Consider the following 12,500-nt stretch of genomic DNA (forward strand, 5'->3'; position numbering starts at 1 on the left):
AGACAACTAGCATTTTCACTTTTCATTCCTTTTACTTTGGAACGCTCTTCCTGTTTATGTATTTCCTCCTGCCTATAATTTGAACTACTTCAAAAGAGAAGTATCAAGACAGATCAGTAACTAAATTGGCTTCTTTATGTTTTCTACTCCAGTTTCTTTTGGGGGACGGTATTGTAAGCAGACTTTTTTTTTTTTTTTTTTGCACTGAGCCAGTCTCCCTTTTACACAAAAATCAGTATAGATACAACAGGTTTAAGCTTTTCATTGCTAGACTCTTCTATTTTCACAAAATCACGTACAACTTTTTTAGATACTTATACATCAGTCTCTTAAATACTTGTGTAACCAAGAAAAGATGCATTTTTTTCTCTTTCCTTTCTTTCTTTTTTTTTCTTGTGCGTGCATGTATTCATACAAACATTTTTCTGGTGTTCTGAGTGTTAATAGTAAAAGGATTAAAAAAAACCCTCCTCACATCTGTTTCTTGCCTAATGCCGCGTGATGTTCTTGGTGTCTTGCAGAACAGCAAGTGGAGTGTGCGGCGCCGCGGGTATTGCCTCACTCAGACTCAATGTTGGAGACACTAGTTTGCTCGCTTCATTTCACGGTTACAACTTTTCCTCGTATGCATAGAGAGGAGCAGGGAATATACGCACTGTGTGAGTCGACGCAGCGACATTTTATGGATAGGGAAGACATACATGAATAACTAAACAGACAGACGGATGCATAAGACCCCTATCCAGATCACCACATCACCATGACAGCAACTTAAGGTGTGGTGCAATGATCCTAAATTCACTTTTCACTTCTGGCTGTGGTGACCCGAACATAATGGCGTCTCTCTCTCTCTCTCTCTCTCTCTCTCTCTCTCTCTCTCTCTCTCTCTCTCTCTCTCTCTCTCTCTCTCTCTCTCTCTCTCTCTCTGCAAGACCAGTACTGTAGTCAGGCTTCAGTGTCACTTGTTATCATTTTCTTACTAGTTTTTGTGTTTTTGTGGCCTCGTCTTGCTTACATTATTTATATTCATGTTCTAAAATTTCCGCTCACCTTGTCCTCCTCTTCCCTTTCTCTCCAATCTTCTCCCCCCTCGTCCTCTTTCTGTACCCGGCCCTCACCTCAACCTCGCCCACTCCGTTTTCTTCTCTCTCCTCCTCTCCCCCCCCACTCCTCCTTCCCGCTGCTTCCAATCCTCCCTTCACCTTCCTGTCTTCTCATTCATTCACCTTTTGGGCGTAAGAATTGGACTATTTCCTTGTTACTTATATTTTCCTCTTTTTCTTCCTTGCTTCCCTCCTCCGGCCACGAGGACGAGTGGCGGGCGCCTGTCGCGTACGATGTCTGCAGGTATCAGCACACGAATGGTTATCATTATATTTTTTGTTTTTTTTTGTTCTTGCTGCTGTTGCTACTTTTGCTGTTACTGCTGCTTTTGCTGTTGTTGTTATTGCTGTTGCTTTTGTTGTTGTTGTTATAACTTTTCCTAAGTGCACAGATGTTTTCTGTTTTCATGGTGGTGCGATCTGGAGCGTTCCACTCAGAGCGCCATCTGGAGATCCAGATCCAGGTTGTGATACTTCTGCAAAACCCGGAAATATACTGAAGCCTCGGGGATGATGAAGGCGAATACCTCAGGTTGTGTGGCTGGCGGCCATCTTGAGATTTATCTCTACTGCTTTGTGTTATTTTGCCTTAATCTCCAAGGGTATGCCGTATGAGGATAGATGGCTGCAATTAGGAAGATGCGTGCTGAGAACCGTAAAGAATGGTTGAAATGAGCGGTGGACAAGCGGTGGACGAGGAGGAAGAAGTATTCCAATCTGTTGTGTAGGGGAGGCACACAGTGGATTATTAAACATGAAGTTTCATGAACAAGGTCATGAAGCTGTTGTTAGCCCATGCTTAGCAGAATTTCAGCAGAAAACTAAATCTAAAACTAAAACTATCAACTATGCGATTCATTTTTGTGTTTTACCTAACTATGTATTATGGTATATAATTATCAAGGATCATACGGTTCTCTAAGATCCCTGCTTCATATTTCCCAGCGCTCTTTTCTACTCATAAAGCGAACAATGCTGCACTGAAAGCAAATAATACCCCCGCGATGATTTGCTTGTTACTCGTAAAAAAGGAAGGATTCACTCATTCCACTAATTCCATGCAAACCCAAGACCAGTTCAGGATCCGACCCGGAACTAGATTCAAATTACGTGTTCACATGAAAGAGACCACAGAATGTAGAGAGAGTGTAGAAGGAGGAAAGGAGAAGGCAGGCAACGTGCTTCAAGGTGTTTAGAAATAATAACCACTACTGTCTTGCTTTAAAAGTCTATTAGCCTCAAGTCGCCTCGGTGTGTCGAGTCGAAGTGAAGCGGTCAAACTTAAACTAAACAAAAAAAATAATAAAAAAAAAAAAACATTCGCCTCACCGGTGTAGTGATCGTCACACACTAGTTCCTTGGTGGCGGCATTTCCTGCACGTGGTCTTGCGGTGTCTGGCGCTGAGTCTTGCAGTGCCGCGAATATGATAGCACTCATTCTGATGCTCAATGTTGATTGGCCTTGTCATTCCTAGCTGGCTTTTTTTTTTTTTTCTTTTTTACGTGTGACGAATTTACTTTTTATTCCTCGCAAAGCTTGTACTTATTCCTAAAATACTTGATAGCAGAAATAGGAGTGGTCTAGTATCATACAAATTCTTGCGCCAGAGTCCAGAACACTAAATACGTGACAGTTCTGCGGTGCTCGACGAGGTGCCCAGAGAGGCGGCGGTGCACAGTGCGTCCTCTCACTACCATTCACAGAGCACTCTAATCTTTATTACACAGACTCGTATTGCTAGTTGGTGTGCGTTCCCGTCAGGTATTCAAGCTCTGATTCCCCCACTTCGGGAAGAGCAGAGGCTTTATTCCCTGAAAAGTGCGGCGCGCCTTATAACCCCTGGGCGAAGGGCTTGTTCCTGTTGGTGGCGAGGTAGTATGTGCCACTCAGCCTGTGGGGAGGAGGAAAACAGGTCAGGTCAAGTCAGGTCAGGTTACAACAGGGCAAGAAACAGCAAGTACATAAGAATTAAATGTGTGTGTGTGTGTGTGTGTGTGTGTGTGTGTGTGTGTGTGTGTGTGTGTGTGTGTGTGTGTGTGTGTGTGTGTGTGTTTGTGTGTGTGTCTGTTTAATGAATTCCTTCCTCGAAAAAGATCTTTTTTTTTTTGTTCCGTATCTACCTTATATAGATGAAGATTAATTTGATTGTCTTATAAATGTAGTGATCAGATGAAGCGAATGTTTAGTAGAATTAACCAGGGCATTTTAATCTCCTCAGTCACATGTAGTACCTAAATCCAAACCCTTTCCTCTGGACATGTCAGTGATTGCACAGAAGGTTAATTAATAACAATAACAGAACATTCCCTGAGAAATGTAACATACACTTTACACATTTTTACAAAGCATTAACATTATTAAAGTCGCGCACACACACACACACACACACACACACAGAGAGAGAGAGAGAGAGAGAGAGAGAGAGAGAGAGAGAGAGAGAGAGAGAGAGAGAGAGAGAGAGAGAGAGAGAGAGAGAGAGAGAGAGAGAGAGAGAGAGAGAGAGAGAGAGAGAGAGAGAGAGAGAGAGAGAGAGAGAGAGAGAGAGAGAGAGAGAGAGAGAGAGAGAGAGAGAGAGAGAGAGAGATAATATTGCAAGAATCATTGTTAATCACTGTTATGTGGTTGTATTCATTGATATTTTTTTTTCTGAAGTAATGGGTATTTTTGTATATTTTTGTGTATTTTCTTTCCCATGCGAATATGAATCCTTTCTCGCAAGTGGAATCTGCCTCATGGTAATATTTGCATCAAGTAATAATTGGCCCATAATGCACCACGTCCTCACCTGCGGTCCACGTGGAAGCCCATCTCGAGGCAGCCCTGGCCACAGCCGTTGCAGCCGCCAGCCGTGTAGGTGCCCCAGTCGCTGCAGGGGCGAGACAGGAAGGTGGGCTGGCCGTTGATGCTCTCCGTCCAGTACTGGTGCGACCTGCCGTGACTGCACCCGCCTGCCAGAGAGACACTGCGTCACACTCCACCTTCAGGAACACTCACCTCACCCGCAGTCTTGCCTCACCTTCCTTCCCTGTGGGACGCTTCGTACTACCCCTTGTGTTCGCATATGTCACAACCAACACACCACATTCAATTACAATGTAACACTGAGGACAAATTGCCACGGTGTTTCTGTTAAAAAAAAAATTGAGTCCGAGAGAGGAAATTCGTGCACCAAGATCGCGCTCTTCACTGCATGACACACACACACACACACACACACACACACACACACACACACACACACACACACACACACACACACACACATACACACACACACACACACACACACACACACACACACACACACACACACACACACACACACACACACACACACACACACACACGCATACTGTGTCTAGAATGCTCATATGCAAGAACGCAGGATTTCATGAAAGTAATTGTTGCATCTTTAATGGAAAAAAAAAAAATTACTGCTTGCCGTATAACTTCGTTGATACGCAAAAAACTGGTGAAGAAACAACAGCGAAAAAAGAATTCACACAATCGCTAAAATTATGTAAATCTAGGGGATCTATTGGATTAGGGAGGGAAAAACACTCGAGGAAAATAAGTGACAAAGTAGGCCTCAGTGGCTCCCAACACTCACCGGTCAGCAGGTCCATCCAGTCCCCGCCCACAGTGCACCCTGGTTGGTGGTCGCCGCCGTTGGGAAAGAAATCAACGTGTCCCAGTGTATCCTTCAGCCCCACGCAGCCCTGTGTATAGTGAGAAGGAAGAACGAGTTTAATAAACCTCTATGTTGTAGGTAGTGTGCACATAGCTTCTTTTTTTTCTCCGGATGGTGATCTTAATTTAAGTGAAGATATTTTCAGTTGTTTTTATCGCTTGATCCGATTTGTTCATCCACGGAATAGAGACATATTCAGTCTGTACGATGATAAATAGGGGCAGGTGGTTAAAAAATATGTATTTACTTGTACCAAAATGTTCCAATAACTAATATTTCCAACCGCCACGCTAGCTATCCTACAGTTCCCACTATATCCAACGTTTTCTTTTGTCCTTGTTTCAATTCTTCACACAATATAAGTGTAACGATACCAGCCTTAGTGCCGCACACTCAGTTATTCATTTCATACTCGAAACTCATGCAATCCACCAGCGGCCCTTCCTCACCTCTTCCACGCCGCCGCCGTTGGTGTGGATGATCTGCACGAAGTCCGCGTCTGTTTTATCAAGGCGAGACGATTCCGGCAGGTTGTAAAACTCCGGGCCGGCTGGGTCCATGCCTGGCGCAGGGAGGAGGGAAAGAGAAATTCTGTATTAATGATGTAAGTGAGGTGGAGATAGAGTGATGCATGAAAGTAAATCAGTTTTGGGAGTTTGGGTGAAGATGAAAGGGTGGATGAAAGAACAAGACTGGTGGTGGTGGTGATGGTGACGATGAATAGAGGTGAAGGTGGAAAGGTATCATTTGTAACTGTAGCGATCAAGACTAGTTTATAAATGACGGTGGAAGGAAGCCAACCTGCACTAAAAATAGTGAATGAGAGATTGACCTCTAATGGCCGTATTGTTGTTGTTGTTGCTGTTATTTGTTTTTGTTGTTGTTGTTGTTGGTGGTGGTGGTGGTAGGGAGCTGACATGTGACGGTGGAGACCAACCTGTGATGAAGGGAAGGCGGAAGTTTTTAAGGTTTTGTCCGACGGCGCCTGCCACGTGAGCCCCGAGGGAGTGCCCCACAATCTGCACCCCCGCTCCCTGCATCCCCGCCACCTCGTGCAGCCAGTCCAGCAGGCGTGCAGTGAGCTCGCCAACCTGTCGCCATGCACCTCGGGATTAGTTAGGTGTGTGTGTGTGTGTGTGTGTGTGTGTGTGTGTGTGTGTGTGTGTGTGTGTGTGTGTGTGTGTGTGTGTGTGTGTGACGAATTAGCAGAACACCAAATGCGCGAATTTCAACATACATGCAACATACAGACATTTTTGACCGCATAAGTTCCTATGAACTTTATTAAAGCTGCAATAGTCTACCGAACCTTAATACTTCAACTATGAGTTATGAGGGGAATGAGAATACGTGTCTTCTTGCCATCCAGCATGAAGTAAACAAAGGAGAGGCTCACCTGCGGCACGTGATTGACGGCTGCCGGGTACCAGGGAGCGACGGCCAGCTTGCCCCACTCCACCGAGATCACGTTGTACGAGCCCAGCTTCAGCAGCTCTGTGAGGGAAGGAAGAAGAACGCGTCACGAGCAGGCTGAGGGTGCGACGTCATGGCTAGTCAACCATCAAAGGCTTGATAGGGAGAAAAGATGCACTGTAGTGTCTGAGTGAAATTCTACAGTCAAAATGTGCACAAAATATACGTAGGTTTCTTTTCTTTTCTTTTTCTTCTCTTTTTAAGATTCATAATGCAGTATTGAAGAAAGGTGCAGTGGTGTGGAGTGCACGGGGTCATTGTATCGAATATGACAGTATAAATATTACTTCTTTTTTCTTTTGAGGGCGTTCAGTTTGTTTATAAGTAAAGTGTCAATAGCTATCCAGTCAATGATGGAAATATGAAATTGTTTTGCGAGAGGGACTTGAACGCCGGTGTCATGCATGGATCACTGGGTCGTCGTTGTGACACCGTCTTCATTGCTTTCCTGTGTGTGTGTGTGTGTGTGTGTGTGTGTGTGTGTGTGTGTGTGTGTGCGTGCGTGCGTGTAACTCGTAAACAAAGAGTGGCAGTCCTGCTCACCCCACAGCCTCACATCCCCACCACCCCCATCACCCCGGCATCACACACCCGTCTTGCCGTCCACTGCCCAGCCGTTGTAGCCGTGACTCGAAAAGCCATGGATGAGTACCACTGTGGGGTCGTGGCCGTCGAAGTGACCCAAGCTGTACAGGTCACCCTCTATCAGGTCCAAGCACTCGTTGTCGCCAGAGTTACTCCTGCCGGCGAGGTGAAGGGACGCAGTTAATGAAGGTGTTGTCTTGCTGTGTTGACATAATGTTGTTTATGTTGCGTTGTTTTGATGACGACCGTGTTAGTAGGTTATTGTGTTGTGCTAATTTATCTTGTAGCCATGATGTTTTTTCAGGTTCTCATTATGACTATTTTTCAAAGGCCATTGAGGTAGTTAGTAGAGTCTCCGCGGGTGCTTCTTCACCAGTTGGATAATATCCTTGTCAGATAATCACTAATTATAAAAATACCTTTAGACACCTCAATGACCACCCAATAAAGCTTAATATTACTTGTATTTTATGGAATTTTATATTTCGGTGCAATATAACCGTAGTTGTTGCGGCGCCACGCAAGAAATTTCTTAATCACTTCATTTCACTTCCAAGAAAGCGTGTTAAAAATAATCGAGACGCCGAAACGTTCCAGAATGCAGTCCTGTTCTTCACACCCCCAAGGAAATGCCATAACCTCAGATAATAAGCTAAGATCTAAAATACCGTCCTGCAGACATTGCTTCCTCACCTGGTCCACAGCAGGAAGCGCACGTCGTCCAGGGAGGCACGGGGCTCGTGCTGCGGGGCTGCGGTGACGGCGGCCATCGCCCCGACTGGTGGCCAGAGATAATATGTGAATGGGAGAAGTGGGGGAACATGAGTGTGTGTGTTGCAGGGACACACACACACACACACACACACACACACACACACACACACACACACACACACACACACACACACACACACACACACACACACACACACACACACACACACACACCGTTATCTAGAAGGAAAAATATAGAAGTGTCTTGGAAAAAAATTATAAATTTATATTCAGTTTACACTAAATGGTTGAAAACCTTGCCGAAAATAGTGAGATTTAAAGAATGCTATTTCTATCAAATGTGCCAGCAGAAACTTTTAAATGGACAAAGGGGAGCTGACGTGGATATAACGTAAACCAAGCATTTCTTAGCCCAAATTTGCACGTATTCTGCGACTCCTGCTCACTAAGATCCTACAAAGTCGATGGCGGGCATTTTGAATCATATTTCAATTATTCTATCTTATTTGATCTCAATCAAAGTTGCTTTAGTTATTTAAGATGCTCCACATGAACCATGGGTGATTACGAATATTTAGCAATAACTAACTGCTGGAAACCATATATTGAATAGGTATAATGAGCGGTTCAGGGATGAAGGGAACAAAGGCTGAGGCACTCATGTTGGCGATGCTTTTTTTTTTTTTTTTATGTAGGAGGGACACTGGCCAAGGGCAACAAAAATACAATAAAAAAAAAAAAGGCTTGTGAGATGCCATTCCTAGAAAAGGGTCCAAAGTGGTAGTCAAAAATTGAAGGATGTGTCTTGAAGCCTCCCTCTTGAAGGAATTCAAGTTATCATAGGAAGGTGGAGATACAGAAGCAGGCAGGAAGTTCCAGAGTTTACCAGAGAAAGGAATGAATGACTGAGAATACTGGTTAACTCTTGCATTAGAGAGGTGGACAGAATAGGGGTGAGAGAAAGAAAAAAGTCTTGTGCAACGAGGCCGCGGGAGGGGAGGCATGCAGTTAGCAAGATCAGAAGAACAGTTAGCATGAAAATAGCGGTAGAAGACAGCTAGAGATGCAACATTGCGGCGATGAGAGAGAGGCTGAAAACAGTCAGTTAGAGGAGAGGAGCTGATGAGACGAAAAGCTTTAGATTCCACCCTGTCTAGAAGAGCAGTATGAGTGGAACCACCCCAGACATGTGAAGCATACTCCATACATGGACGGATAAGGCCCTTGTACAGAGTTAGCAGCTGGGGAGCTAAGAAAAACTGGCGGAGATGTCTCAGAACACCTAACTTCATAGAAGCTGTTTTAGCTAGAGATGAGATGTGAAGTTTCCAGTTCAGATTATAAGTAAAGAACAGACCGAGGATGTTCAGTGTAGAAGAGGGGGACAGTTGAGTGTCATTGAAGAAGAGGGGATAGTTGTCTGGATGGTTGTGTCGAGTTGATAGATGGAGGAATTGAGTTTTTGAGGCATTGAACAATACCAAGTTTGCTTTGCCCCTATCAGAAATTTTAGAAAGATCAGAAGTCAGGCGTGTGAAATGTTTACTTCCTGAAGGGTTGGACGTCTATTAAAAGACGTGGAAAAGTGCAGTGTGGTATCATCAGCATAGGAGTGGATAGGACAAGAAGTTCGATTTAGAAGGTCATTGATGAATAATAAGAAGAGAGTGGGTGACAGGACAGAACCCCGAAGAACACCACTGTTAATAGATTTAGGAGAAGAACAGTGACCATTTACCACAGCAGCAATAGAACGGTCAGAAAGGAAACTTGAGATGAAGTTACAGAGAGAGGGATAGAAGCCATAGGAGGGTAGTTTGGAAATCAACGCTTTGTGCCAGACTCTATCAAAAGCTTTTGATATATCCAAGGAAACAGCAAAAGTGTCACCAAAATCCCTAAAAGAGGATGACCAAAATTCAGTAAGGGAAGCTAGATCACCAGTAGAGCAGCCTTGACGGAACCCATACTGGCGATCAGATAGAAGGTTGTGAAGTGATAGATGTTTAAGAATCTTTCTGTTGAGGATAGATTCAAAAACTTTAGATAGGCAGGAAATTAAAGCAATAGGACGATAGTTTGAGGGATTAGAACGGTTATCCTTTTTAGGAACAGGCTGAATGTAGGCAAACTTCCAGCAAGAAGGAAAGGTAGATGTTGACAGACAGAGCTGAAAGAGTATGACTAAGCAAGGTGCAAGCACGGAGGCACAGTTTCGGAGAACAATGGGAGGGACCCCATCAGATCCATAAGCCTTCCGAGGGTTTAGGTCAGCGAGGGCATGGAAAACATCATTGCGAAAAATATTAATAGCTAGCATGAAGTATTCAGAGGGTGGAGGAGAGGGAGGAACAAGCCCTGAATCGTCCAAGGTAGGGTTTTTAGCAAAGGTCTGAGCGAAGAGTTCAGCTTTAGAAATAGATGTGATAGCAGTGGTGCCATCTGGTTGAAATAAAGGAGGGAAAGAAGAAGTAAAGTTATTGGAGATATTTTTGTCTTGATGCCAGAAGTCACGGGGACAGTTAGTTCTTGAAAGATTTTGATACTTTCTGTTAATGAATGAGTTTTTGGCTAGTTGGAGAACAGACTTGGCATGGTTCCGGGCAGAAATATAAAGTGAATGAGATTCTGGTGATGGAAGGCTTAAATACCTTTTGTGGGACACCTCTCTATCATGTATAGCACGAGAACAAGCTGTGTTAAACCAAGGTTTGGAAGGTTTAGGTCGAGAAAAAGAGTGAGGAAGGTACGCTTCCATGCCAGACACTATCACCTCTGTTATGCGTTCGGCACACAGAGACGGGTCTCTAACACGGAAGCAGTAGTCATTCCAAGGAAAATCAGCAAAATACCTCCTCAGGTCCCCCCGACTAGCAGAGGCAAAATGCCAGAGGCACCTTCGCTTAGGGGGATCCTGAGGAGGGATTGGAGTGATAGGACAAGATACAGATATGAGATTGTGATCGGAGGAGCCCAACAGAGAAGAGAGAGTGATAACATAAGCAGAAGGGTTAGAGGTCAGGAAAAGGTCAAGAATGTTGGTGGTATCTCCAAGACGGTCAGGAATACGAGTAGGGTGTTGCACCAATTGCTCTAGGTCATGGAGGATAGCAAAGTTGAAGGCTATTTCACCAGGATGGTCAGTGAAGGGAGAGGAAAGCCAAAGCTGATGGTAAACATTGAAGTCTCTAAGAATGGAGATCTCTGCAAAAGGGAAGAGAGTCAAAATGTGCTCCACTTTGAAAGTTAAGTAGTTAAAGAATTTCTTATAGTCAGAGGAGTTAGGTGAGAGGTATACAGCACAGATAAATTTAGTTTGAGAGTGACTCTGTAGTTGTAGCCAGATGGTGGAAAACTTGTAAGATTCGAAAGCGTGGGCACGAGAGCAGGTTAAGTCATTGCGCACATAAACGCAACATCCAGCTTTGGATCGAAAAATGAGGATAGAGAAAGTAGGAAGGAACAGAAAAGGGGCTATTGTCAGTTGCCTCAGACACCTGTGTTTCAATGGGAAAAAGAAGATGAGGTTTAGAAGAGGGGAGGTGTTTTCTACAGATTGAAAATTAGATCTTAGACCGCGAATGTTGCAGAAGTTAATGAAGGTGGGTGTCAAAACACTTAGGGTCGTTGTCAGAAGGGTAGTCCGACCTGGGGACATTTGTGGTCCCCTCCCCAGATGGGGACTTCGAGGCTGGTGTAGGAGTCGTCATGATCATTTTGAAATTTTGAGTGAAGGGTGAGTGTGTTATTAGATGCTTGTAGTTTTGTGTGGAGGAAGAGAGTTGTCTTTAGAGGACAGGCTATGACTGCCCCCTTGTGTTGTGAGACACAAAGGGAAACGTTCAGTGAGGTCACAGCAGGGGTTTAATGATAAGTTCACAGCACCCCCCTGATCCAGTGCTTTAGACCTCACTGGGAGTAATTATCGTTTCGGTAGGTGCCTACTGCCTCCTCCTGTGCTTTAAATACGCTATTATTTGTAATTTCAAAGGCTCCGCCAGGGTAATCAAGGGTGAATGATCATGTATTGTGGGATAGAGGAATGTTGGAAGGCGTAAACAGGCGAGGGACGCGCTCATTTGAGTTTCGTGTGACTGGGCGATTTTGCGTCTTCCATTCTTGCCCCAAATACACGTTTCCCTTGTGATGTCAGACGGTTCTCAGCGATAAACAGGAGTCGTTCTTTATATTGTTGTGAATGGCTACTTGCTGAAAAGTGTAGAAAATATATCAAATGTGCAGCGTTAGAAGAGTCGTGCAGTGTCAAGTGTGACGGGCTTAGATGGAGGAGCTTTGTCTCTTTTCTGTCGTATTTTTTCTTATTTGTAAACAAAATGACAGGCTCTAGAGCTCCATTTACCCTGAGTGGCCTTGATGGACTTCTGCTTTAGTTAATTTAGTTTCCATTTCGGAAGTCCTTAAAAAAAAAAAAACATGTTCTTATAGAAATGTCCTTGAGCTAAGAACACAAATAAAGAAACGTTTTTAGGGGCGCAGTAATTCAGAATATGAATAGACGCTAATAATTTTCTGTTGTGTATGTAATGTCTTCATTTGTTCATCTTCACATATATTTACCTACTGATTTAGTGAGCAGGAGTAACTCGTCAGGAGTTCACCATTTTCTTAACATAAACACAAAATGCAAAATGCTTGATAACCATTGCTGACTAAGAAAAAATCGTTCCTTTAAGCAATGCATTCTATTTTTTTCTTTCAAGGCAAGATTAGTACCATTGCTACATACTGGTACCCCATGTCACAATATTTGTCACTGGAAAAACACGGAAGACAGAGAACCACTTGACTCACCCAGCAGCAGCAGCAGCGTCAAAACCATTCTGACGTGAGACTCAAGCAGTGAGGAGACTGTCAGCTTCCTTGCGACCTCTGACTGACCTCCGCTGCTTCC

At 44.1% G+C, this 12,500-nt stretch overlaps 1 protein-coding gene across 1 annotated transcript in view; it reads right to left on the reverse strand.

Annotated features, from left to right (window-relative positions):
• Window positions 1–2,315: 2,315 nt before the first annotated feature.
• LOC135113049 (pancreatic triacylglycerol lipase-like) overlaps window positions 2,316–12,500 on the reverse strand; it is a 10,231-nt gene continuing 46 nt past the window's right edge. Inside the window, exons 1-9 of the mRNA XM_064027983.1 lie at window positions 12,401–12,500; window positions 7,547–7,631; window positions 6,860–7,008; window positions 6,192–6,289; window positions 5,733–5,886; window positions 5,245–5,357; window positions 4,715–4,823; window positions 3,890–4,052; window positions 2,316–2,995 (exon numbers count right to left, since the gene is read on the reverse strand). The exon at window positions 12,401–12,500 is cut by the window's right edge and continues 46 nt beyond it. Of these exons, the coding sequence (XP_063884053.1) occupies window positions 2,935–2,995; window positions 3,890–4,052; window positions 4,715–4,823; window positions 5,245–5,357; window positions 5,733–5,886; window positions 6,192–6,289; window positions 6,860–7,008; window positions 7,547–7,631; window positions 12,401–12,428 (960 nt within the window). The 5' untranslated portion in view covers window positions 12,429–12,500 and the 3' untranslated portion in view covers window positions 2,316–2,934. The remainder of the gene's footprint in view (window positions 2,996–3,889; window positions 4,053–4,714; window positions 4,824–5,244; window positions 5,358–5,732; window positions 5,887–6,191; window positions 6,290–6,859; window positions 7,009–7,546; window positions 7,632–12,400) is intronic.

The sequence above is a fragment of the Scylla paramamosain genome, chromosome 2 (genome assembly GCF_035594125.1).
Source record: "Scylla paramamosain isolate STU-SP2022 chromosome 2, ASM3559412v1, whole genome shotgun sequence".
NCBI classification, from domain to species: Eukaryota; Metazoa; Arthropoda; class Malacostraca; order Decapoda; family Portunidae; genus Scylla; species Scylla paramamosain.